The sequence below is a fragment of the Oratosquilla oratoria genome, chromosome 11 (genome assembly GCF_046742065.1).
Source record: "Oratosquilla oratoria isolate Oo_2021 chromosome 11, ASM4674206v1, whole genome shotgun sequence".
Classification (NCBI taxonomy): Eukaryota; Metazoa; Arthropoda; class Malacostraca; order Stomatopoda; family Squillidae; genus Oratosquilla; species Oratosquilla oratoria.
Window position 1 is genome coordinate 28,953,406 of NC_134787.1, and position 27,562 is coordinate 28,980,967.

The following is a 27,562-nucleotide window of genomic DNA, read 5'->3' on the forward strand; positions in this document are numbered from 1 at the left end:
CGTGTGCGGCACCGTATGGAAGGGGTTAATCCACATGTGCTTACTTCTCATCTAATACCACCTTCACCTCATCAACCTATCTTTCATTACCTTTCCTTCTATTCCCTGATACAGGGGAGTCAATATTCCAATCCATACAAACCCACAAAATCTTTTCAGTGAGTGCTCTGTGCTAAACTGGCAAAAGGAACCGATTAGTTATAGGGTAAAAAAGAAAGAAAGAAAAAAAATCAGTTATATTTTTTGCATGGTTATATTTACTAAATATAAAATGGACTAAAATAATTTTGAATTTTTACAACTGTTTAAATCCAATTGTACCTATCAATAACTTGAGAAAATATTTACTTTCTTTACAATTGAAAATATAAAATGAGCAAGTTCACTTGATATTACAATCCATACAAATATTTTCATAAAGTTACCTTATAATAACATTATGATCATGCAAGTGACTTATGCCTGACATACATATGGGTTTCCATGTCATACATCACATCTCATAATATAAATTCAGACTTATACAATTCAGTCACTCAGTGAAGCACAACATTGAAATATATAAGGTGTGCTGTTTGCCTACATTAACTGTATGCCATAACATAATATATCCAAATGAAGAACATTCTACTATAATGACTCAATGTTTAACTCTATTCAGGTACATCACATTTTATAATTTAAGAAAAAGTTGGCATTTCAAGTGATTTCGCACAAAGGCGTGCAAGAAGACCAGAAAGCTGAAGCAAAGAATTGTTACCCTTGACAAGTTCCAGATGAGTGTAGCCAATTTCCTGAAAAGAGTAATAACATGTTCAAAAATTCAACCTCCCACACTTTTAAATGCAGATTAACAGGAATATGCAACCAAATTTTGTAGTGAAGATACATACATATATACATATACCAAAGGCTTTTTCCCCCTACATGGGGGGTAGCCAAAAAGAAAAAGGCATAGAAACCACTCCCACCCATTCCATTTCCTATATATTCCACTTCCCTCCACCCTCCTTCTTATCTTGGCACCTCCTGGATGACGGGTCATCCCTGCATCCTGTCCACTGCCCTGGGTCAGAAGCAGTGTCGCAAGACACAGCACATCCACAGCAAGGCCGCTTCATTAATTCGGCGACCACCCCCTCTATGTCCCCTCATGCAGATAAAAAGATGGGGAGAAATCCTTTCGGGCTGCATCAATTTATTTCTCATACATACCCCCCACCCACTCCTCCTCATGCATCACAGCATCATCCATACACAACCCTTCTCCATTCACCCCTATCTTCTGTCCTCTCCCATCCTTCCTCAACAGACATTCCTCTCTTTAGTAATGCCCCTTTCACCCCATACATCCATCTCATCCTAGGGTGCCCCCTCATATTCACTCCTTCCACACTTCTTTTACTAATCTTTCTTCACTCATTCTTTTCATGTGTCCAAACCATCCTAATAATCTTTTATCAACCCTATCTCCCAGTTCCTTTTCCACCCTGTCACGTGGGTCACGTGACGAAGCTTGGAGGGCTGTCAGCGCGGACATTTCATCCCCCGCTGACCACGTGGTCTGGCCGAGATGGAGGCTTGCAGTCAGCCCAGTGCACCTGACCGGCCGAAGGAATGTGACCATGAGGTCATACGTCCACCAGTGCTACCAACTATACAGGGTCACTACTGCCGCTACGCGCATGCGCAGATTGCCACCACCCACTCTCCCTCACCCTCCCGGATGTATAAGAGGGAAGGACATGGAGATGAAGGAGATCACGAGGAGGAGATCGTCGGAGCAGGAGACCAAGGAGGACACAGGGGACTCAACGGGAGGAGATCGTCTGAAGAAGGAATCGACGCTCAAGGAGAATTCATCCTTGCGCCTGCACAGCTGAGGAGTGGTGTAGTACTCATTTTGTCTTTATATTTTTTGTACATATTGAATAGGCCGTGCTAGATATCACACAGGTGATATTTCTATTGTATGTGTTAGATAGGATAGTTGTGCTTTGTGTTATCCAATAAAAACACGTGTTGGTGTTGCCTTGGTGTTTTTTCTCTCACGTCCAAATTCTCAATAATACCGAGTGCATATACAAATAAATTTGTACCCCCCTGACACTGGCACCCGAACAGGGACTCGGTTGAGAAAAGGGATATAGAAACACAAGGTGCTGGTCCCCGCAGCTGTTGGATCCAACCCGAGCAGTCGGTAGAGTAGGCCGTAGCTAGCTGTGTGCAGGTCAGGCGTGACACAGGTCGCCCGTAGAGCAGTCAGTGTGTCGAGTTTTCAAGGTAGGGTGAATTGACCCTCTGTTTGTGTCCCGCAGAGCCGAGAAAGGAATTCCAGCCGGGGATCAGGTTGGCGGAACCAGAGAAGTTCCAGATAGGAGAGTGCCTAGTTCCAGCCTAGTGAAGCTGTAGAGTGTCTAGTTTCAGCTAGCGTGAGCTGTAGGCAGTCAGAGGTGTAGGAGTGTAGTTTCAGCTAGCGTGAACTGTAGGCAGCTAGAGCTGTAGAGAAGCGATTAGTTTTCCAGCTAGTAGAGCTGTAGAGAGTGTCTAGTTTCAGCTAGCGTGAGCTGTAGGCAGTCAGAGGTGTAGGAGTGTAGTTTCAGCTAGCGTGAGCTGTAGGCAGTTAGAGCTGTAGAGTGTCTAGTTTCAGCTAACGTGAGCTGTAGGCAGTCTTATTTTCCAGACTTGGAAATTTTTGTAGAACAATTATTGCTGTATTTTTTTGTCCCCAGATCCGGAGGAAGGAGACATTATTTTTTTATATACAGTACAATTACATACACACATGTACAGGCACATTCGACATTGTATGTCATGCCGTATTGGCCACAGTAGCCACAGCAACTCAATGTTGAAAAGGAGTTTTCCCTCAAGGAAAAAAAAAGATCCTGAGGTTTTTCGCTCATACCACAAGATTGAGGTAGCAAGGCTAAATAATTTAGGCACACTTTCAACTCGCAACCCGCGTCACGAGTTGTTTCCGTCATTGGAAGAATGTCACCTGGGTCACGTGACGAAGCTTGGAGGGCTGTCGGCGCAGACGTTTCGTCCCCCGCTGACCACGTGGTCTGGCCAAGATGGAGGCTTGCAGTCAGCCCAGCGCACCTGACCGGCCGAAGGAATGTGACCGTGAGGTCATACGTCCACCAGTGCTACCAACTATACGGGGTCACTACTGCCGCTACGCGCATGCACAGATCGCCACCACCCACTCTCCCTCACCCTCCCGGATGTATAAGAGGGAAGGACATAGAGATGAAGAAGAACACTTTACGGCTGCTCGCCATTAAGGGCAGACACCCCCCCCTCCCCTCCCAGTTCTGCAGAGGGAGGGCACCGCCTGAAGGAGATCATGAGGAGGAGATCGTCGGAGCAGGAGACCAAGGAGGAGACGTGCGCCCGTCCAAGGAAGACACAGGGGACTCATCGGGAGGAGATCATCTGAAGAAGGGATCGACGCTCGAGGAGAATTCATCCTTGCGCCTGCACAGCCGAGGAGTGGTGTAGTACTCATTTTGTATTTATATTTTCTGTACATATTGAGTAGGCCGTGCTAGATATCACACAGGTGATATTTCTATTGTATGTGTTAGATAGGATAGTTGTGCTTTGTGTTATCCAATAAAAACACATGTTGGTATTGCCTTGGTGTTTCTTTTCTCACGTCCAAATTCTCAATAATACCGAGTGCATATACAAATAAATTTGTACCCCCCTGTTCTCCTCCTCACCTCCTCATTTCTCACTCTAGCCTAGTAACCCCTATCATACTTCTCAGACATTTCATCTCAAACACATTCAAACTCCTTCTCTCTTCCTCTCTCATGTTCCATGTTTCTCCCCTGTACAATGCTGTTGGCACAATCACTCCTTTATATAACCTCCTCTTAGCATCCATTCCCAGATGTTGATTTCTCATCACACTTTTCAATCCACCAAGGCATTTACTCGCTTCTCTCAATCTACATTCTACCTCCACCCCCACTCCCTTTCCTGCCACATTTGCACCCAAGTATCTAAAACTATCCACTTCCTCCAGTCTTTCACCCTTAATGCTCACCTCCAGCATGCTGTCACTCTCTCCCCTTGTACATCTCATCACCTTACTTTTACCCACATTTATCTTCAGCTTCCTTCTTTCACACACCTCAAACTCTGTCACTAACTTCCTCATTCCCTCCTCTGATTCTGCTACAAGCGCAGTGTCGTCAGCAAACAACAGCTGGCTCACCTCCCATTTTTCTCCATTTCTTTAACCATCTCCAACCCCTGACCCACTACCCTTGCATTCACCTCTCGCACCACCCCATCCATGTAAAGATTGAACAGCCAGGACGACATAACACATCCCTGACGAAGTCCCACCTTTACCTCAAACCATTCACTCTCTCCATTTCTAATCCTAACACAAGCTCTACTACTCTCGTAAAAACTCTTGACTGCTCTAAACAGCTTTCCTCCTATCCCATATATCTGCAGTACCTCCCACAGTGCCTTCCTGTCTACCCTGTTGTAAGCCTTTTCCACATCCATAAAAGCCAAAAAAACATCCTTACCTTTTCCTATAGCTTTCTCACATATCTTACCACAAAGATCTGATCAACACAACCCCTACCTGTCCTAAACCCACACTGTTCCTCACCAATTACTCCCTCTCTTCCTCTCAATCAAGACTCTCCCATAAGCCTTCCCAACTACACTCAACAAGCTGATCCCTCTGAAACTACTACATTCTCACTTGTCCCCTTTTCCCTTGTAAAGCGGAACTATACGGGCACTCTACCCTCTCTCAAACAAACATTAAATAACCTCACCAGCCAGTCCACCATCACTGTACCTCCTTTCTTCAGACATTTTGCATGGCACCCATCCAACCAAGGTGCCTTACCTGCTCTCATCATCTTAACAGCTGCTTTCACGTCATCATCCTTCCCTATTTCTCCTCCATTTTCCTCACTCATCACTCTCATTTTCTTAGCGCTTCCCACTGCAACTACCTTTCCCTCCCTATCCTCCTTTACATTTAGCAACTCCCTAAAATACTTTGCCCACCTTCCTCTCACTGCCTTCTCTTCCATTATCATCTCTCCATCTGCACCTTTTACCTTTTCTTCTCTACTTGATTCGCCTCCTTTTTCTCTTTTAATTTCCTTCCAAAACATCTTTTTATTGCTTTCAAAATTTTCTGTCCTGCTCTTACCCCATTTCACATCTGCTCTCCTCTTTGCTTCTTTTATCTTATGCTTAGCTTCCCTTCTCTTTACTTTGTACCTCTCATACGATTCCCTCGTCCTAATTTGCAGCCAATCTATGAATGCCTGCTTCTTCTCTTCTACACATTTCTTTGCTTCCTCATCCCACCACTCACTACCCTTCCTTCTTTTTCCTCCCGCCCTCCTTGTTCCACACACCATCTTTGCACACCTTATGACTCCCTCCTTGAACCATCCCCATTCCTCCTCCACTCCTAGTTCTACTCTATCCTTTACTCCCTCCCACTCCTCTTTCAGTTTCTTCTTAAACTCACTCTTCTTTTTTTTCCTCATTTAAGCAGTTCACTCTAAGTACCTCCCTACCTTCTGCCCTTTTCCTCTTTCTCCACCTATTCTCCACTCTCAATTTACCTTCCACCAGAAAATGATGTGATATTCCCCCACTCTCTCCCCTTAGAACATGTACATCCTTAACTCTTCCTACCATACTCCTGGTCATCACTATATAGTCCATCAACGCTCTATCTGCCACCCTTCCATCCACCACCTTCTCCCATCTGTACTTATGCTTGACTTTCTTCTTAAACACTGTATTTGCTATCATCAACTCTCTTTCAAGACACATTTCCACCATCATTTCTCCACTACAATTTTTACCTGGAACTCCATACTTCCCAATCACTCCGTCTATTGGTTCATTTCCTACCCCAGCATTAAGGTCTCCCAATACAACTACATTGATATTTCTCCCTAATCCCTCTATGCACTCATTTTTTTGCATCCGACCTAGATATGGACCAAAAGGTCTCCTGTCGGCATGCTCCGCCTTTGTAATCCCTATCAAGAATTTCCATCCTTTTCATAATTATGTGGATGGGTAGCAAATCACCTCTTTCTCTTATTTGTTCCATACATATACCAAGGCCTTTTCCCCCTTACAAGGGAGGTAGCCAAAAAGGGAAAGGCATAAAATCATTTCCACCCATTCCATCCCTGAATACACTCCACACCCCTCCACCCTCCCTCTTATCTGAGCACCTCCTGGATGACGGGTCATCCCTGCACCTTGTCCACTGCCCTGGGTTAGGAGCAGTGTCGCAAGACACAGCAAATCCACAGCAAGGCCGCTTCATTAAATTGAAGACCCCCCCCTCTCCATCCCCCCCAGTGCATAAAAGGAGAGGATGGGGGAGAAATCCCTTCGGGCTGCGTCAAATTTTGCTCACACATACTACCTCACCCCCCACCCCCCGCCCATTCCACCTCATGCAATCACAACATCATCCATATACAACCATTCTCCATTCACCCCTGTCTTCTGTCCTCTCCCGTCCTTCCTCAACAGACATTCCCCTCTTCCCCAAAGCCCCCTTCACCCCATCCATCCACCTCATTCTAGGATGTCCCCTCATGTTCACTCCCTCCACATCTGCCTTCCATACCTCTTTTACTAGTTTTTCTTCACTCATTCTTTCCATGTGTCCAAACCATCCTAATACTCTTTCATCAACCCTATCTCCCAGCTCCTTTTCCACCCCTGTTCTCCTCCTCACCTCCTCATTTCTCACTCTATCTAGCCTAGTAACCCCCATCATACTTCTCAGACACCTCATCTCAAACACATTCAAACTCCTCTCTTCTTCTCTTATGTTCCATGTTTCTGCCCCATACAGTGCTGTTGGCACAATCACTCCTTCATACAGTCTCCTCTTAGCATCCATTCCCAAATGTCTATTCCTCATTACACTCTTTAATCCACCAAGGCATTTACTCGCTTCTCTCAATCTACATTTTACCTCCACCTTCACTCCACCTTTTCCTGCCACTTTGCACCCAAGTATCTAAAACTATCCACTTCCTCCAGTCGCTCTCCCTATCCCCTTCCATACGGTGCCGCATACGTAGGCGTCATGAGGAGCAAGTGGATACGCGAGGCTGTCATATCGGCGTCTTGATTATATTTATTGTAGTTGCCCCTCCATAATGACATTCTTTCTAAACTGTCTGTAATCACATTTTCTATGGTTATCAAAATTCACGGTTGAAAGAGAGAACGATCGGTGACTATATTTTATGATGCGAGTATTATTACGACACGTCGTACGGCTGGCATCGGCTGCTGCCCGTGAGATTTAAGGCCCGTACTGAAGAGGTTAATGCTCACTTTCAGTCTACTGCCACTTTCACCCCTTGTACATCTCATCACCTTACTTTTACCCACATTTATCTTTAGCTTTCTTCTATCACATACTCTCCCAAACTCTGTCACCAACTTCCTCAATCCCTCCTCCGATTCTGCCACAAGCACAGTGTCATCCGCAAACAACAGCTGGCTCACCTCCCACTTTTCTCCATTCTCTTTAACCATCTCCAATCCCTTGCCCACTACCCTTGCATTTACCTCTCTCACCACCCCATCCATGTAAAGTTGAACAGCCAGGGCGACATAACACATCCTTGACGAAGTCCCACCATTACCTCGAACCACTCACTCTCTCCATTTCCAATCCTGACACAAGCTCTACTACTCTCATAAAAACTCTTGAGAGCTCCCAGAAGCTTTCCTCCTATCCCGTATATCTGCATAACCTCCCACAGTGCCTTTCTGTCTACCCTATCATAGCCTTTTCCAGATCCATAAAAGCCCAAAAAACATCCTTCCCCTTTCCTATAGCTTTCTCACATATTTGTTCCAGGGTTGGCAAATTTAGTTTATCCCCTCTTTGTTAGCACATCAAATTGCAAAGTGTTGGTGCCATCTTACAAAGGATTACAAAGGCGGAGCATGCCGACAGGAGACCTTTTGATCCATATCTAGATCGGATGCGAAAAAAAAACTCATATTAATAATAAAATAATAAATAAAAACTATGATAATGTAAATAACAAATAAAATACATAAATAAATGCACAGGTATAGTTAAATAATAAACAAACAAGTAAATAGTAAATAATAATAAATTGACATATAACTAATAATAAATAAAAATCAGACAGACAAATGATAACAAAACAAAAACAAATAATATAAGATAAATTATAATCATTACAGCATCTTACTTAGGTATTTATCTAAATGATTCTTAAAGCTTTGAACTGAACTACATTGCACTACCTGTGCAGGAAGTTTATTCCATTCATTAACTACACGGTTGGCAAAGTTGTTTCTACCTACTTCCAAATTGAATCTATTTCCGGACAGTTTGAGACCATTGTTTCTTGTCTGATTCTCATTCAATGTAAAAATTTTGTCACTTTTGATGTTGTCAATTCCCTTTAGAATTTTAAAGACCTGTATCAAGTCACCTCTGAGTCTACGCTTTTTTAGGGAAAACAGATTCATATGTTTTAGTCGATTTTCGTTTGTCATTGCTCTTTGAATTCTTTCTAGTTTCTAGGTGTCCATAGTGATCCTACATATTCCAATTTTGGTCTTATCAGTGTAACTAGTATTTTCTTTACCATTCCTTCACCCATGTAGTCAAAGGCTTCTTTCATTGCTCTCAACAAGTTAAAAGTTTCTCTGACTAATTTGTTGACACGTTTGTCTGGTGTCATGTCATTTGAGATAGTTACTCCTAGGTCCCTTTCCAAGTTTACTATTTTACTTCCTACCATTTTATATTGACCCAATATTCTATTTTTGCTTTTTCCAAATTCCATTATACTACATTTCTCAATGTTCAAGTTCACTTCAATCTTCTGACTCCATTTCCAGACTTTGTCCAGGTCTTCTTAAAAAGATTTGCAGTCTTCTTTTATACTTACTCTAATAGTTTTGCATCATCTGCATACAAGTTGATATAACATTCCACACCTTCATATATATGATTTATATAATAGCAAACATTATTGGGGCCAATACAGAGTTCTTGTCTCTAAGTACCACCCTCATTTTTATTCCGTTCAAGAAATCTTTCATCCATTCCAATAATTTTCCTTGTATTCCACCTATTATTTCAATTTTTCTTAGTGGCTTTTTGTGTGGTACTTTGTCAAAAGCCTTTTGTAAGTCCAAGAGAGCACAATCTGCCCATCTGTCTCTTTCTTATATTGTTTCTATTAATCTTGAGTAAAAGCATATTAAGTTTGTAGTACATGATCTTCCACTTCTAAAACCAAATTGTTTTGGATTTAGTATTTTGTTCTCTTTCAAGTGTTTAATCCATTTATTTTTAATAATTTTTTCACATATCTTTGCTACTGTACTTGTAAGGGATACCGATCTATAGTTTTTCTTTGTCTCTTCCTTTGTATATTGGTATAATATTTGCATTTTTTCCGATCTTGTGGTACTTTTCCTTTGCCGATTTAATGAAGCGGCCTTGCTGTGGATGTGCTGTGTCTTGCAACACTGCTTCTGACCCAGGGCAGTGGACAAGATGCAGGGATGACCCATCATCCGGGAGGTGCTAAGATGAGAGGGAGGGTGGAGGGGTGTGGAGTGTATTCAGGGGTGGAATGGGTGGGAGTGATTTTATGCCTTTTCCTTTTTGGCTACCTCCCTTGTAAGGGAGAAAAAGCCTTGGTATATGTATATGTGGTACTTTTCCTTCTTTGAGCGAGAAGTCAATTATCTTGTGTATTTTTTCTGTTAATTCATCTATACATTCTTTCAACAGCCAGTTCGCAATTCCATTGGGCCTGTATGACTTTCTGACGTCAAGGTTCTTTATTTGGTCCCTTATTTCTTTCTGGGGTATTGGCTGCATGTTGTTATGGCAAAGTAGCATGCAGTTGATACTTTAGGGTCTATATGGGGCGCCCCTACGGACCAGAGCCACACATCATTTTGTCTATGATAGAGGAGGACTCTGCTCACAGAGAAATGATGAAACTTTTATTATACTGCTACTGTCCCTCCATTATGCTGTACCCCAACCCCTTGTTGCTGTCCTGTACCATTTCTCTGAATTTCGTTTCCTTGTTTCGCCTACCCTGTGGTGGGGGGAAAAGAATACTGCCATCAAGTATTTCCACATGGATTGTAAGAGGCGAGAAAAACGGGACCGAGATTGGGACCAGGCATCCTCCTCCCTGTAGCCCCACAGGGGACATTCTTAAAAAAAGTAAAGGCATAAGAGGGTTTAGGAGTTTTCCAACCAGCACCCTAAGGTTTGGGTTTTATAATGTGCGTGGATGTGGCACAGATGAGAGTAAAAGGGAAGAGATCGGTAGTATGTTTGTGAGAAGAAAGATGGATGTGTTGGCTTTGAGTGAAACTAAGTTGAGAGGGAAGGGCAAGTGTGAGTTTGGGAGAGTAATTGGGAGGTTCTCAGGAGTGACGAGAGGGCAAGAGAGAAGGGGTGGCTATACTAGTAAGTGAAGAGATAGGTAAACATTTAGTGGAGTGGAAGGAGGTTTCTTTAAGGATAATATGGATGAAGGTGAAACTGGGAAAGGAGATGTGGGTTTTTGTAAGTGCATATGGGCCTGGTAGAGAGAAGAGTGTAGAAGAAAGGGAGGCTTTTTGGATAGATTTAAACAAGTGCATAGAGGGATTAGGGAGGAACGTCAATGTAGTAGTATTGGGAGACCTTAATGCTAGGGTAGGAAATGAACCAATTGACGGAGTGGTTGGGAAATGTGGAGTTCCAGGAAAGAATTGTAGTGGAGAGTTGATGGTGGAGATGTGTATAGAGTTGATGATAGCAAATACAGTGTTTCGGAAGAAAGTCAAGCATAAGCACACATGGGAGAGGGTGGTGGATGGGAAATAGGTGAATCGCCTGTCTGGAGGCACCTGGCTGTGGCCAAACCTTTGTCCATTGTACTTAAGACTGTTAAGGCACATAACACTTATAACAGTTACTGCTGGGAATTGGAGAGAAGTGTGGATTTCAAACCTACAACTAAGTGTTTGCAAGACCAGTATATCACTTCAGTGCGAGTGAAATTCTCGCATGCAGCATCGACTGCCATATGTATGATTCATCACACTACTTACATTATAAAATATAAAGTCACTGCTGTATTACTGGTTCTTTTATTATTATTACTCTAAGTAATAATACATACATACATATACCAAAGGCTCTTTCCCCCTTACATGAGAGGTAGCCAAAAAACAATGGCATAAAAACCACTCCCACCCATTCCATCCCCATCACATTCCACCTCCTTCCACCCCATTCCTTCCCTCTTATCTTGGCACCTCCTGGATGATGGGTCATCCCTGCATCCTGTCCACTGCCCTGGGTCAGAAGCAGTGTTGCAAGACCCCGCACATCCACAGCAAGGCTGCTTCATCAAATCGGTGACCCCCCTCTCCGTCCCCTCATGCAGAATAGAAGACAAGGAAAAATCCTTATGTGCTGCATCAAAATTTTCTCCATTCACCCCTGTCTTCTGTCCTCTCCTCTCCTTCCTCAACAGACATTCCTCTCTTCCCCAAAGCCCCTTTTACCCCACCCATCCATCTCATCCTAGGTCACCCCCTCATGTTCACTCCTTCCATGCTGGTTCCACACTGGTTCGAAAAGTTCTCCTAGACCCTCTTATGCCTTTACTTTTTTTTTTTTTAGGAATGTCCCCTTTGGGTGCTACAAGGAAAAGGATGTCTAGTCTCCCTGTCCCATTTTTTGTTGCCTCATATGACTCAAATGGGAAGACTTGGTAGCAGTATTCTTCTCCCCCATCACAGGGTTAGGCAAAGTAAGTAAATGAATAACTAGAGAAATGGTACAAGACAGTAACAAGGGGTGGGGACACAGCATAATGGAAGGACAGTCACAGCATAATAAAGTATCATCATTTCTCTATGAACAGAGATTTCCTCTATTATAGACAAAATGATGTGTAGCTCTGGTCCATAGGGGTGCCCCATATAGACCCTAAAGTATCAGCTGTATGCTACTTGGCCACAATAACATGCAACCAATATCCCAGACGGGGTAATTTACTGACATAGACAAATAATGTGTTTCTCTATTAAGTAGGGGTACCTCTAAAGTCCCTAAAAGACTGGTTGCATGTTACTATTCTATTTCTTCTGCATGTTAGCATGCAGCCAATACCCCAGTAAGTGATATTTGTTGATACTCCCTTATTGCTGGGGTATCGCTTGTAGCCTTGACCCAGCCATGGGTGTTCACAAAGCAAAGGTTATTTTTATTTTGCATTTACTCCCACAGATATTGCCCAGCCATAGGCACCCACAAAACAGTGGGGCCAAAGCTGTTGGAGGAACCAGGATGTGTTCACATATCAGCAGGCCACAGTTACCTCTGGGGCTTCCCACTGTTCCACAATGCCTTTATGATTTGGTATGATGCCATTAAGCTCTCAATTTCCATATGTAGCCAAAGAGAGGCACTATAATGTCTGTGATGGAGAGGCAGTGCCAGCTTAAATCTAGAAGTCATACAAGCAAGAACTTAAAACTAATACTAACCAAAATAAGTGCTGATGATAAATTATCTTACCTTAATGAATTCCAGTTTCAAAAATTCTACTAAATTATGTCCTTTACATACACGGAAAATGTTGCTGACTATATCTTCTGAAGCATAGCCCAATTTCCATAGATGATACAGAATCTGAAAAATAAAATAAAAATTAATACATATCAAGTAAATACATACATATACCAAAGGCTTTTTCCCCCTTACAAGTGAGGTAGACAAAAAACAAAGGCATAAAGACCACTCCCACCCATTCCATCTCCAACATACTCCACTCCCATCCACACCCCTCCCTCCCTCTTATCTTGGCATCTCCTGGATGATGGGTCATCCTTGCAGGGATGACATACATATACCAAGGGCTTTTTCCCCTTTACATGGGAGGTAGCTAAAATCAAAAACATAAATCCACTCTCACCCATTTCATCCCCACATACTCCACTCCCATTCACCACCCCTCCCTCCCTCTTTTCTTGGCTCCTCCTGGATGACTGGTCATCCCTGCATCTTGCCCACTGCCCTGGGTCAGAAGCAATGCAGCAAGACACAGCACATCCACAGCAAGGCTGCTTCACTTAACTGGCAATCCCCCCTCTCTGTCCCCTCATGCAGAAAAGGAGATGGTGAAAAATCTCTTCAGGCTGCATCAAAATATCGTTCACACATACTCCCATCTGCCACCCACTCCCCTCCATACATCACAGCATCATCCATACACAACCACTCTCCACAGAATGCTGCACCAAGTATTCCCACTTGAATCATAAGAGGCGAGAAAAATGGGAAGGGGATTAGGACTAGGCATCCTTCTCCTTGTAGCCCCACAGGGGACATTCCTAAAAAAAAAAGTAAAGGGATAAGAGGGTCTAGGAGTTTTCCAGCCAGTACCCAAGGTTTGGGTCTTTTAATGTGCATGGATGTAGTACAGATGAGAGTAAAAGGGAAGAGATAGGTAGTATGTTTGTGAGAAGATAGAAATGTTGGCATTGAGTAAAACTAAGTTGAGAAGGAGGGGTAAGTGTGAGTTTGGGAGTGTAGTTGGGAGGTTCTCAGGAGTGAAGAGAGGACGAGGGAGAGAAGGGGTGGCTATACTTGTAAGTAAAGAGATAGGTAAACGTGTAGTGGATTGGAAGGAGGTTTCTTCAAGGTTAATGTGGATAAAGGTGAAACTGGGTAAGGAGATGTGGGTTTTTGTAAGTGCATATGGGCCTGGTGGTGAGAAGAGTGTAGCGAGAGGGACTTGGGAGTTCTGGTGAGTCCGGACCTTAAAACCAGGAAGCAGTGCATTAGTGCCAGAAATAAAGCTAACAGAGCATTAGGTTTCATTGCTAGGATGGTAATGAATAGAAGTGCAGAGGTAATTATTAAACTCTATCTAGCGATAGTTACACCCATCCTTGGTCTCTGTCCTACAGAATGGACATAAATTCACTAGAATCAGTACAGAGAATGGCTAAAATGATACATGAACTCAGAAAGTTGCCTTACGAAGAGAGGCTTAGGCACCTAAACTTACACTCTCTGGAAAGATGCAGACTGTGGGGTGATCTAATAGAAGTGTTCAAGTGGATCAAAGGTTACAACAAGGGTGATGCAAACAAGGTCATCAAATTAAAACAACAGGGCAGGACTTGCAGTAATGGGTATAAACTGGACAAATTTAGATTTAAAAAGGAAATAGGCAAGAATTGGTGGTCAATGAATGGAATAAACTTAGTAACCATGTAGCAAGTGCTGAAACTATCAGTTGTTTTAAAAAACAATTACACAACTTTATTTGTGGGGATGACAGGTGGTGATGGATACAGAGCTGCCTAGTGTAGGCCTTATGGTCTCTTGCAGTCTCCTTTATTCTTAATAAAGGCAGGCTTTTTGGATAGATTTAAATGAGTGCATAGAGCGATTAGGGAGAAACGTCAATGTAGTTGTACTGGGAGACCTTAATGCTAGGGTAGGAAATGAACTAATAGATGATGTGGTTGGGAAATGTGGAGTTCCAGGAAAGAATTGTAGTGGAGAGTTGATGGTGGAGATGTGTCTAGAAAGAGAGTTGATGATAGCAAATACAGTGTTTAGGAAGAAAGTCAAGAATAAGTACACATGGAAGAGGGTGGTGGATGGAAGGGTGGTAGATAGAGCATTAATGGACTATGTAGTGGTAGATAGGAGTATACAGACGCTCCTCAACTTACGTTTTAGTTACGTTCCGAACGGCTGAACGTAAGTTGTTACTGTACTATACATCCGTAAATTCTATTACCATATCTTATAAAACACATACATATACATGTATGTATAAAACACCCCTAAATAATTAATTATACACATAACATTGTAAAATAATAACATTAATTTCAAATAAATTAAATTCAAGCAACATAAATTGAGATGGTGGAGGAGGAGGGGGAGGAGGAGGAGGAGGAGGAGGCAAGGCACGTTCAGTCTGTTGTTTGTGCCATGTAAACAATGGATGCAGCGTCATGCGTAAGTATCGTTTGAACTACAGAGAGCGCGCTAAACTAAAAAATTCACTCAAAACAATTTTTTTTACCATTTTTTTTTACAGTCAGTTCAAACGTAAAATCGAAAAAATGTAAAACGAATGAACGTAAGTAGAGGAGCGTCTGTAATAGGAAGAGTTAACCACTTCACTACGGGCCAAAATCTTGCGGGCAGCATTAGCTGCCAGACGTACGACGTTGCGTCATAATACTCGCATCATAAAAAATAGTCAGCGCTTATATCGATCATTCTCTCTTTCACCCGTGAATTTTGATAACCATAGAAAATTTGATGAAGCCAGTTTAGAGAGTATGTCAGTTACGCAGGGACAACTACAATAAATATAATCAAGACGCCGATATGGCAGCCTCGCGTATCCACTTGCTCCTCATGCCGCCTACGTAGGCGGCACCGTATGGAAGAGGTTAAGGGAGTACATGTTCTAAGGGGAGAGAGTGGGGGAATATCACATCATTTCCTGGTGGAAGGTAAGTTGAGAGTGGGAGATAGATGGAGAAAGAGGAAAAGGACAAAAGGTAGGACGGTGCTTAGAGTGAACTGCTTAAATGAGAAAGAAAAGGAGAAGGAGTACAAGAAGAAGCTGAGAGAGGAGTGGGAGGGAGTGAAGGATAGAGTAGAACAAGGAGTGGAGGAGGAATAGGGATGGTTTAAGGAGTCACAAGGTGTGCAAAGATGATATGTGGAACAAGAAGGACAGGAGGAAATAGAAGGGCACTGAGCGGTGGGATGAGGAAACAAAGAAGGTTGTAGAGGAGAAGCGAGCTTTCACAGATTGGTTACAAAATTGGATGAGGGAGTCATATGAGAGGTACAAAGAAAAGAGAAGAGAAGTAAAGCATATGATAAAGGAGGCAAAGAGGAGAGCAGATGTGAAATGGGGTAAGAGTAGGACAGAAAATTTTGAAAGTAATAAAAAGATGTTTTGGAAAGAAATTAAAAGAGGAAGAGGAGGCAAATCAATTAGAAAAGAAAAGGTAAAAGGTGCAGATGGAGAGATGATAATGGAAGAGAGTAAGAGGATGATGGGCAGAGTATTTTTGGGAGTTGCTAAATGTGAAGGAGGATAGGGAGGGAAAGGTAGTTGAAGTGAGAAGTGGTAAGGAAATGACCGTGATGAGTGAGGAAAATGGAGGCGAAATAAGGAAAGATGAAGTGAAGGCAGTTGTTAAGATGATGAGAGCAGGTAGGGCATCTGGTCTGGATGGATGTCAAGCAGAATGTCTGAAAAAAGGAGATACAGTTATGGTGGACTGGCTGGTGAGGTTATTTAAGATTTGTTTCAGAGAGGGTGATTGGTGGACAACTGGAGGAGTGCCTGTATAGTTCCACTTTACAAGGGAAAAGGAGACAAATGTGAGTAGTAGTTTCGGAGGGATTAGCTTGTTGAGTGTAGTTGGGAAGGCTTATGGGAGGATCTTGACTGAGAGCATTAGGAGAGAGGAACAGAGGGAGTAATTGGTGATGAGCAGTGTGGGTCTAGGACAGGTAGAGGTTGTGGTGATCAGATTTTGAGAGCATTAGAAGAGAGGAACAGAGGGAGTAATTGGTGATGAGCAGTGTGGGTCTAGGACAGGTAGAGGTTGTGTTGATCAGATTTTTGTGGTAAGACAGACATGTGAGGAAGCTTTAGGAAAAGGTAAAGATGTTTTTTGAGCTTTTATACATACATACATATACCAAGGCTTTTTCCCCCTTACTAGGGAGGTAGCCAAAAAGGAAAAGGCATAAAATCATTCCCACCCATTCCATCCCTGAATACACTCCACACCCTCCCTCTCAACTTAGCACCTCCTGAATGACGGGTCATCCCTGCACCCTGTCCACTGCCCTGGGTCAGAAGCAGTGTCGCAAGACACAGCACATCCACAGCAAGGCCGCTTCATTGAATTGGCGAACCCCCCCACCCTCTCCGTCCCCCCATGAATAAAGGAGATGGGGAGAAATCCCTTCGGGCTGCGTCAAAATTTGCTCACAACATCATCCATATACAACCATTCTCCATTCACCCCTGTCTTCTGTCCTCTCCCGTCCTTCCTCAACAGACATTCCCCTCTTCCCCAAAGCCCCCTTCACCCCATCCATCCACCTCATCCTAGGACGTCTCTTCATGTTCACTCCCTCCACATCTGCCTTCCATACCTCTTTTACTAGTCTTTCTTCACTCATTCTTTCCATGTGTCCAAACCATCCTAATACTCTTTCATCAACCCTATCTCCCAACCCCCTTTCCATGTTCTACCTGCCCTCCAGTAACCCCACTCCCACCCACCCAACCACAGCCAGCATCCTTACCCACTCCCAATTTCCCTTTGCCCTTATCCCCGAACAGTACTCCCCTTCCTTTGTCCCCAATCTCTCCTTTCCCCCCCTCTAACCCAGATCTTATATCTTCCCCATTAACACCCCAACCTCAACCCCAAACGGCAACATACAACACATACAGAACACACAACATTAACATATTACAACACAACATTGACGGTATTAACACGAAAAAACATGAGCTCGAACACTTTCTTAAACAACACAACATACACATTGCAATTATACAAGAAACAAAACTAAGACACTCACACAAAGCACCATCATTTCATAATTACACCACCATCAGACAAGACAGGACCGACGGCAATGGCGGTGGACTCATCACCCTGATCCACCACTCCATCTGTTTTGTGGACACAAGTGCCACAACCAAAATTCTGCTCCCTACCACACATAACACTACAGAAATCCAATCCATTTGAATCCGCACAGGCAACAAATCAACACTGACAATAGTTAACATGTACATTCCCCCCCCAATCATCCCCCACAGTTCCAAACACCTTCAGACTTCAATTTAGCCAACTAGCCTCAATCCCCAACCTGATCATGGGTGGTGACTTCAACGCCAAGTCGTCTGCCTGGTATGTCGACAACCCTGACACAGAGGGCTTCATATACAGACTCAGTTTGACTCATTGACTATCATGAACAACACATAATCATACACATATCCCACACCAAGCCCTCTACACTCCCTCCTTTCCTGATATCACCTTCTGCTCCCCCTGCCTAACCCCAACAACATCATGGAGAGTGGTCGGAACCCTTGGTTCTGACCACCTTCCAATCATCATCATATATCTGCAGTACCTCCCACAGTGCCTTCCTGTCTACCCTGTCATAAGCCTTTTCCACATCCATTAAAGTCCAAAAATCATCCTTATCTTTTCCTATAGCTTTCTCACATATCTGTCTTACCACAAAGATCTGAACTACACATCTCCTACCTGTCCTAAAACCACACTGTTCCTCACCAATTACTCCCTCTCTTCCTCTCCTAATCCTCTCAATCAAGACCCTCCCATAAGCCTTCCCAACTACACTCAACAAGCTGATCCCTCTGAAACTACTACACTCACACTTGTCCCCCTTTCCTTTGTAAAGCGGAACTATACAGGCACTCCTCCAATCCTCCGGCACTCTACCCTCTTTTAAACAAACATTAAATAACCTCACCAGCCAGTCCACCATAACTGTACCTCCTTTCTTCAGACATTCTGCATGGCACCCATCCAACCAAGGTGCCTTACCTGCTCTCATCATCTTAACAGCTGCTTCCACTTCATCCTTTCCTATTTCTCCTCCATTTTCCTCACTCATCACTCTCATTTTCTTAGCGTTTCCCACTGCAACCACCTTTCCCTCCCTATCCTTCTTCACATTTAGCAACTCCCTAAAATACTCTGCCCACCTTCCTCTCACTGCCTTCTCTTCCATTATCATCTCTCCATCTGCACCTTTTACCTTTTCTTCTCTACTTGATTCGCCTCTTCCTCTTTTAATTTCCTTCCAAAACATCTTTTTATTACTCTCAAAATTTTCTGTCATACTCTTTCCTCATTTCACATCTGCTCTCCTCTTTGCTTCCTCATCCCACCACTCATTACCCTTCCTTCTATTTCCTCCTGCCCTCCTTGTTCCACACACCATCTTTGCACACCTTATGACTCCCTCCTTGAACCATCCCCATTCCTCCTCCACTCCTAGTTCTACTCTATCCTTTATTCTCTCCCACTCCTCTCTCAACTTCTTATACTCATTTTCCTTTTTTTCCTCATTTAAGCAGTTCACTCTAAGTACCTCCCTACCTTCTGCCCTTTTCCTCTTTCTCCACTCTCAATTTACCTTTCACCAGGAAATGATGTGATATTCCCCCACTCTCTCCCCTTAGAACATGTACATCCTTAACTCTTCCTACCATACTCCTGGTCACCACTATATAGTCCATTAACGCTCTATCTGCCACCCTTCCATCCACCAACCTCTCCCATGTGTACTTATGCTTGACTTTCTTCCAAAACACTGTATGTACAACTTCATAAACCAAACAAGCTCAGGCAGCCAAACCACCAATCAGTAGAGACGACAGACAATGTCACAAGCTTAATGGAACAAGTTAGCAGTGAACTGGTGCACTTGGATTCATGTACATGGTGGGTATTAACATAGCCTACATTGGCAGTGTTCAATCAAATGGCCTTCAAATCTGCAAAGTGATTCTGCCTACAAGTGTTGGAAAGAGATAAGCACATGGTGTAAGTTAATCTATATACCGAGGAAGCAACAAACATTAACTATTCACCTAGCCCTGGAAGGCAAAGCAAGGATTGTACCATCAGAGCTGGAAATGGAAACACTACAAGATGACAGGAATCAGGTTTTGCTACATAAATTCGATTTGTTCCTAGTGTACAAAGGACATCAGCAGTTTGTAGCATTCCTCGAGTTATACAACTTGAGAAGAACTGGTGACAAACGTATTATACATTTACAAAGGAGAGCACGAATTACTGAATTCTGTCATGGTGTTCATACTCTTGGCTTCCTGGACATTTTCTGATATTGAACAACAGCTGGTCATGTTGGCAACAACTGATGTAACCAATAAACATACAAATTCAGCCCCCTAAATAATCTATCTGCTGGTGAAATTATCAATCATGGCAAAATTTTAGTGTCAGTAGAGTGAAAAGCAAACCTGTCTTTAGGGGTGATGGATATGAGAATGAAGAAAGTGTTGGAAGAAGGCCACTTCATGTTAAAGGGTAAGAACAAACTTAGTCTTAGGGTGGGGCAAGATGTGGCTGAGATCAGCCACAGAATCAGCTTCAATATGATGGTAAAGCATCAAGATGCCTGATATGTGACACCTGTTTTTACTGGGCTTGTAATTGTCCAGATGCTTTTGAAAATATTGGAAGAAATGAGATGGAGACAGTGCAATTATTTCTATTCATGGGTTATACTGGTGATAAGAAAGATGGAGATAATTTACAGAGGCTATTGGATGAATCCACAAGATGTGTTGTTCTAGACACAGGGTATTCTAAAACAGTTTATGGGGTGGAATGGCTTAATGACTACATAAGTAAGATTATGTATTACAAACTTCAGACATATACATACATATACCAAAGGCTTTTTCCCCTTACAAGGGAAGTAGCCATAAAATCCACTCCCACACATTCCATCCCCATATACTCCATTACCATCCACCCCTTTATCTTGACTCCTCCTGGATGACAGGTCATCCTGGCATCTCGCCCACTGCCCTGGGTCAGAAGCAGTGTCGCAAGACACAGCACATCCACAGCAAGGCCGCTCCATTTAATCCGCAACCCCTTCTCTGTCCCCTCACGCAAAAAATGGAGATGGGGAGAAATCCCTTTGGGCTGAATCAATTTATTTTTTCACACATACTCCCTCACTGCCCATCCCCCACCCACTCCCCCTCATACATCACAGCATCATCTATACACAACCAGTCTCCATTCACCCCTATCTTCTGTCCTCTCCCATCCTTCCTCAACAGACATTCCCCCTTTTCCCAATGCCCCTTTTACCCAATCCATAAATCTCATCCTTGATCACCCCTCATGTTCACTCTTTCCACCTCTGCCTTCCACACCTCTTTTTTTAATCTTTCTTCACTCCCAACTCCCTTTCCAGCCCCATTCTCCTCCTCACCCCTTTGTTTCTCACTCTATCCATTCTAGTATCCCTATCATACTTCTCAGGCACCTCATCTCAAACACATTCAAACTCCTCCTCTCTTCTGTTCCTTGTTTCTGCCCCATACAGTGCTGTCTGCACAATCACTCCTTCATACAATCTCCTCTTAGCATCCAATCCCAAATGTCTATTTCTCATTACACTTTTAATCCCCCCAAGGCATTTATTGCTTCTCTCAATCTATATTCTATCTCCACCTCCACTCCTCCCTTTACCAGCACATTCACACCCAAGTATCTAAAATTATCCACTTCCTCCAGTCTCTCCCTTAATACTCACTTCCAGTCTGCTACCATGCTGTGGATGTGACATATCTTGCTCCATTGCTTCTGACCTGGGCAGTGGTCAGGAGACAGGGATGAACCTTCATCCACAAGGAGCTGAGAGGGAAACAATGGGTGGTAGATGGGAGTGGGTGCATGCCTTGACTGGCTACCTCCCTTATAAGGGGAAAAGAGGCCCTTGATATTGTCACATATATTCCCATATATGTAAGGCGGGAATAGTTTATTACTTGGATAACGGCGCCTCGCGATTATGTGAGGTGTCAGATTACAGGACGAGTACTGGAGGACGTGTGGGAAGAAAAACCTACTCAATGGAGTATTTGTTCTAGTTTTTGCGTAATACTCAGCCTAGAACGAAACAGAACGTTTTAGTTAATTGACCAATCAGGTTCAATCTCCATAGACGCAATTCCTATGGGCCAATCAGAGGATTTTTGTAGAAAGAACCAGAGCGCTGTGGGCATCAGAAGAGTCAGTTTAGGAGAAGTGTGTGTGCCATGTAGAGGTGTGTCCCCTCGGAAGGGTTTTCGGCTGAAGTAAGTCCTCTGTACTCCCCCTGTATTATTCTTAAGTCATTTTAACTCAGCTAGTGTTTCATGTAGTGTTGGAAATGTCTATGGTAGTGACTTAGACAGTGTTTTCGTTGGTATTAATTAATTAATTTTCTTTCACCCCCGTTAAAAGCTTGCGAACGGGAATCTTCTGTTTTGATACTTATTTACTCATTTGTTTGCCTTGATTGTAATCACTTATGTAAACCTATTAACTTTAATGAATAGTGTAAATGTTATCTGTGCGTTTAATTTTTCTTGATTTCTATGATAGTACAAAATCTAGTGGCAGCCTTGTAATTTCTATTGGAGTTATCCCAAAGACATGGGGTCTTGGGAACTCAGTCACCCATCACTCTTAATGTGTGTTACGAGTCGGAGAGCCTTCTAATTTCTATTTGAGTTATCCCAAAGACATGGGGTCTTGGGAACTCATTTCACATACTCTAAATCTATCGCAAGTCAGATATGTAAGCGAGATTCGTAACAATATACAGATGGAAAAATATATGTATACATCTGTATGTAAAAGTAATAACTCTACAGATTGCATAATGCATAGGAGTGCAGCAGGTACAAAACTGATTGGAGTGAGAGGGTAGTCATGGCCTCCTTTCCAGGCTTGTTGTCGAATTGCAAGATTATGTCACCTTAAAAATAGATGATTCAGCAGAGAGCTGAATTGTAGAGTTGGCTGAGGACTGGCAGACTTTAGTTGGACCCTCCCACACACACTGATAAAGAGAGATAGGGATTGACAAGGAGGAGGAGGGAGGGCAAGAGAGGATGGGAATAAGTGAGGAAATGGGAAGAAGGTACATGATAACTTATGCTCAATACCTACAGTTGGCACATTAAATAGCCCCTACCTTGTAAGCATCATCAAAATCACTCTTGGAGCAATGGTCAATCATTTCTTTTATGAGGAGAGGATGTGGTTCATCACAGACCTAGAAAAATGCATTAAGTAATGAATGTATGCTAGCATGTGGGTGATTCATTTTAAAATATCTGAATCTTATATCATCACATTACTTTTATTATCACTAATACATATATCAAAGGCTTTTTTTCCTCCTTACATTGGAGGTAGAAAAAAATATATATATATATATATAAAATTCTCCCACCCATTCCATCCCTCCCTCTTATCTTGGCTCCTCCTGGATGACGGATCATCCCTGCATCTTGACCACTGACCTAGGTCAGAAGCAGTGTTGCAATCCACAGCAAGGCTGCTTCATTAAATCAGTGATCCCCCTTTGTCCACTAATGCAGAAATGGAGAAGACAGGAAGAAATCCCTTTGGGATGCATCAATTTATTTTTCACACATACTCCCTCACTCCCCATCCGCCATCCACTCCCTTTCATGCATTACAGCATCATCTATACACAACCATTCTCCATTCATTCCTATCTTCTGTCTTCTCCCGTCCTTCAACATACATTCCCCTTTTACTCCATCCATCCATCTCATCCTTGGTCGCCCCCTCATGTTCACTCCTTCCTCTGCGTTCCACACCTCTTTTACTAATCTTTCTTCACTCATTCTTTCCATGTGTCCAAACCATCCTAATACTCTTTCATCAACCCTATCTCCCAACCCCCTTCTCCTCCTCACCTCCTCGTTTCTCACTCTAACCAGCCTAGCAACCCCTATCATACTTCTCAGGCACCTCATCTCAAACACATTCAAACTCCTCCTCTCTCATTTTCCATGTCAGCACAATCACTCCTTCATACAATATCCTCTTAGCATCCATTCCCAAAAGTCTATTTCTCATTACTTTTTTAATCCTCTAAGGCTTTACTTGCCTCTCTCAATTTACATTCTACCTCCACCTCCACTCCTCCCTTTCCCACCACATTCACACCCAAGTATCTAAAACTATCCACTTCCTCCAGTTTCTCTCCCTTAATACTCACTTCCCATCCCCCACCCACTCCCCCTCATGCATCACAGCATCATCTATACACAACCCCTCTCCATTCACCCCTATCTTCTGTCCTCTCCTGTCTTTCCTCCACAGACATTCCTCTCTTTTGTAATGCCCCTTTCACCCCATCCATCTCATCCTAGGACGCCCCCTCATATTCACTCCTTCCACCTCAGCAAACAACAACTGGCTTATCTCCCACTTTTCTCTATTTTCTTTAACCATCTCCAATCCTCAAACCATTTGCATTTACCTCTCATACCACCCCATCCATGTATAATTTGAACATCCAAGGCAACATAACATATCCCTGGCAAAGTCCCAGCTTTACCTCGTACCACTAACTTTCTCCATTTCTGATTCTAACACAGGCTCTACTACTCTCATAAAAACTCTTGACTGCTCTTAACCCCTTCCATACGGTGCCGCACACGTAGGCGTCATGGGGAGCGAGTGTATTCGCGAGGCTGCCATATCGGCGTCTTGATTATATTTATTGTAGTCGCCCCTCCATAATGACATTCTTTCTAATTCTTTTGTAATCACATTTTCTATGGTTATCAAAATTCACGGGTGAAGAGAGAATGATCGATATAAGCGGTGACTATATTTTATGATGCGAGTATTATTACGACACGTCGTACGGCTGGCATTGGCTGCTGCCACCGAGATCTAAGTCCATGACGCCTACGTGTGCGGCACCGTATGGAAGGGGTTAAAAGCTTTCCTCCTCTTCCATATATCTGTGCCTTCCTGTCTTCCGTCATAAGCCTTTTCCAAATCCATAAAGGCCCCCAAAAAATCATTACCTTTTCCTAAAGGTTTCTCACATATCTGTCTTACCACAAAAATCTGATCCATGCAACCCTAACCTGTCCTAAACCCACACTGTTCCTCTCCTAATCCTCTCAATCAAAACCCTCCCATAAGCCTTCACAACTACACTTAACAAACTGATCCCTCTGAAACTACTACACTCACACTTCTCCCCTTTTCTCTTGTAAACTGGAACTATACAGGCACTCCTCCAGTCATCTGGCACTCTACCCTCACCAGCCAGTCCATCATCAATGTATCTCCTTTTTTTTTTTAGACATTCTGTATGACATCCATCCAACCCAGGTGGCTTACACTAATACTACCTTAAATACATTCTCTGATGAAACATGGTTGAACCCATGAGCTGTAGACTGTAGATTATTGAGAGCTTGCCTCATGTCCCCTTGGGCTGTGAATACAATGGCTTCAAGTCCATCTTCAGTATGACTTAAATCTTCCTTTTCACACACTTCAATTACCTTGGCCAAAACCTGCAAATAAACAGCAATGAATGACACTGGTTCGACATCAAACCTACAGTAACATACTGGGAGTAAAAAATGTTTACTAAGGACTAGTAATATATATCACGGAGCCATTAAGAATCATTATAACACTAAACATAAAACTTCCCTTACCTGCCAAAACCTAGAAGGAACAACAATTAGGCCCCCCCGCCCTTTTTTTTTTATTGTTTTGCAGATCTGGCAGTTTTAGTTTTGGCAGATTTGATCCCTCCTCCCCCCCGACACTTAATTTTCACCCCACTCAGAAATTCATAAACCAGTGAAATAAATTCTCACCCAGATTCCAGCCATCTTTTCTACACATGTGCAGATTATAAACAACACAGTTGTGGTTACTAGTTAATAAAAACAAATCGCCAACATGTCCTCCAAAACAAACCTGAATGCCTGGGTTAGCCTTGCTCACATGCTGGGCAATGGCACTTTTTATATTGTGTGCAATTATTTTGTATGGAATATGCCATGGACTGGAATAATTGCCATGAAAGGTCCAAAAGGTTTTGTAGAACATTCATTGACATGTCAATGGAAGCATCTGTCAGAGATTTCTGAAAATATTTGCCATCCTTGGCATTCAATTCTTCTTCTGGGTCTGCCGCCACCACTGACTTTGAGTTTGATTCCATCCTGTCAGTACATTCATCAACTGGCATGATAGAGGACATAAATCAAGCCACCCTGACACAAATGGACATGAAAATGCTAATCAGTGCACTAGTATAATTTAGAAAAGTGCATTCTGATCCTAATCAGGGAAACATCAGATATACCCATGGTCACAGACAATAGCACTGGTGGTGTGGCATCCATTCTTGATGTGCTGATGTCTGCAAACTGAAAATATATCTATCTCCCAGAGGAAAAGTAAGTTTTATTGCCAAAACATATGGCAACAGTAAACCTTGCAACTTACCAAGGTTTTCATGTGCACCCACCCCCATTGCACGTGAAGAGATAGGTAAGCATGTAGTGGAGTGGAAAGAAGTTTCGTAAAGGTTAATGTGGATAAAAGTGAAGTGAAGCTGGTAAGGGAGATGTGGATTTTTGTAAGTGTGTATAGGCTTGGTAGTGAGAAGAGCGTAGAGGAAAGGTAGGCTTTTTGGACGAGTGCATAGAGGGATTAGGGAGAAATATCAATGTAGTTGTATTAGGAGACCTTAATGCTAGGGTAAGAAATGAACCAATAGATGGAGTGATTGGGAAGTATGGAGTTCCAGGAAGAAATGGTCGTGGAGAGTTGATGGTGATGTCTCTCAAGGGTTGATGATAGCAAATACATGTTTAGGAAGAAAGTCAAGCATAAGTACACATGGGAGAGGGTGGTGAATGGAAGGGTAGCAGATAGAGCATTAACAAACTACACAGTAAACCCTCTAAGTCGAAATGCTAGGCGCTGAGGCCTTTCTGACTTATGGAAATTTTTTACTTAAAGAATTCCCCCATCCCACCCCACAAAAAATAACTTACCTGTACCATGTTTTCAGGCAGGAATAAGGTGTAATCCAAGCATAAGGAGGGCCTTTTAGTAGGATACAGAGATGTTAGGGGATTCAAGAGCACTTCTGTTCAAAATGTTCTATCCATAATCATATGTACAGTATTCACAGATATTGTAACTTAAATCACTGTGCAGTACATTAAAATACACTTTATATACACCACTTTGTGTATACAGGCCTTAATCACTACTGTACAGCACTACTGAATTCCATATTACTCCATGTCCGAATCACTGCTGCTGGAAATTACTGCCGGCAGCTCTGAGGAAACACTGCTGAGGATGCCAGATTCACAACAGGTGGAAGGTTGGTGCTCCCTACCTGCCTGTTGAACTGCCCATGGCTTGAAAAAGTCACAGATTGTTTTCTGCTTTAGACTGGCATACTGCCTCTTTATTACAATTGATCTAACATCTCTTGGGATAAGTTTCAAATCCGTCATATGGATTAACTCCTCCACTGCCTCGTCAAGGTGAAAACGAATTTCTGATAACTTCATTTAGGCAGGAATGGCACAATCACCTTCACTTTCATTCTCCTCTGCAGCAGCTGAGGCTTCCTGTGTGGCAATGATGGCCATTTCTTCCTCACTCTGGTGGTGGTAGCCTTGGTCCTGAGAGTCACCCTCAAGCCATTCAATGATATTGTCCTCGGTGACGTCAGGCTCACCACCCTTGTGAGCAGTGTTCACAAAGTCCTCAGGGCCAAAACCAGTAAAATCAACCTCCACATCAGTCCCAT

General features: G+C 43.0%; 1 protein-coding gene across 3 annotated transcripts in view; it reads right to left on the bottom strand.

Annotated features, from left to right (window-relative positions):
* Window positions 1-236: 236 nt before the first annotated feature.
* Window positions 237-27,562, bottom strand: part of RfC4 (replication factor C subunit RfC4) — a 59,577-nt gene continuing 32,251 nt past the window's right edge. For all 3 annotated transcript variants that reach the window (XM_076192540.1, XM_076192541.1, XM_076192543.1), the window contains 4 exons: window positions 25,119-25,286; window positions 22,907-22,987; window positions 12,638-12,751; window positions 237-794 (listed from right to left, as the gene is read on the bottom strand). In XM_076192540.1, coding sequence (XP_076048655.1) covers window positions 681-794; window positions 12,638-12,751; window positions 22,907-22,987; window positions 25,119-25,286 — 477 coding nt within the window. In that variant the 3' untranslated portion in view covers window positions 237-680. The remainder of the gene's footprint in view (window positions 795-12,637; window positions 12,752-22,906; window positions 22,988-25,118; window positions 25,287-27,562) is intronic.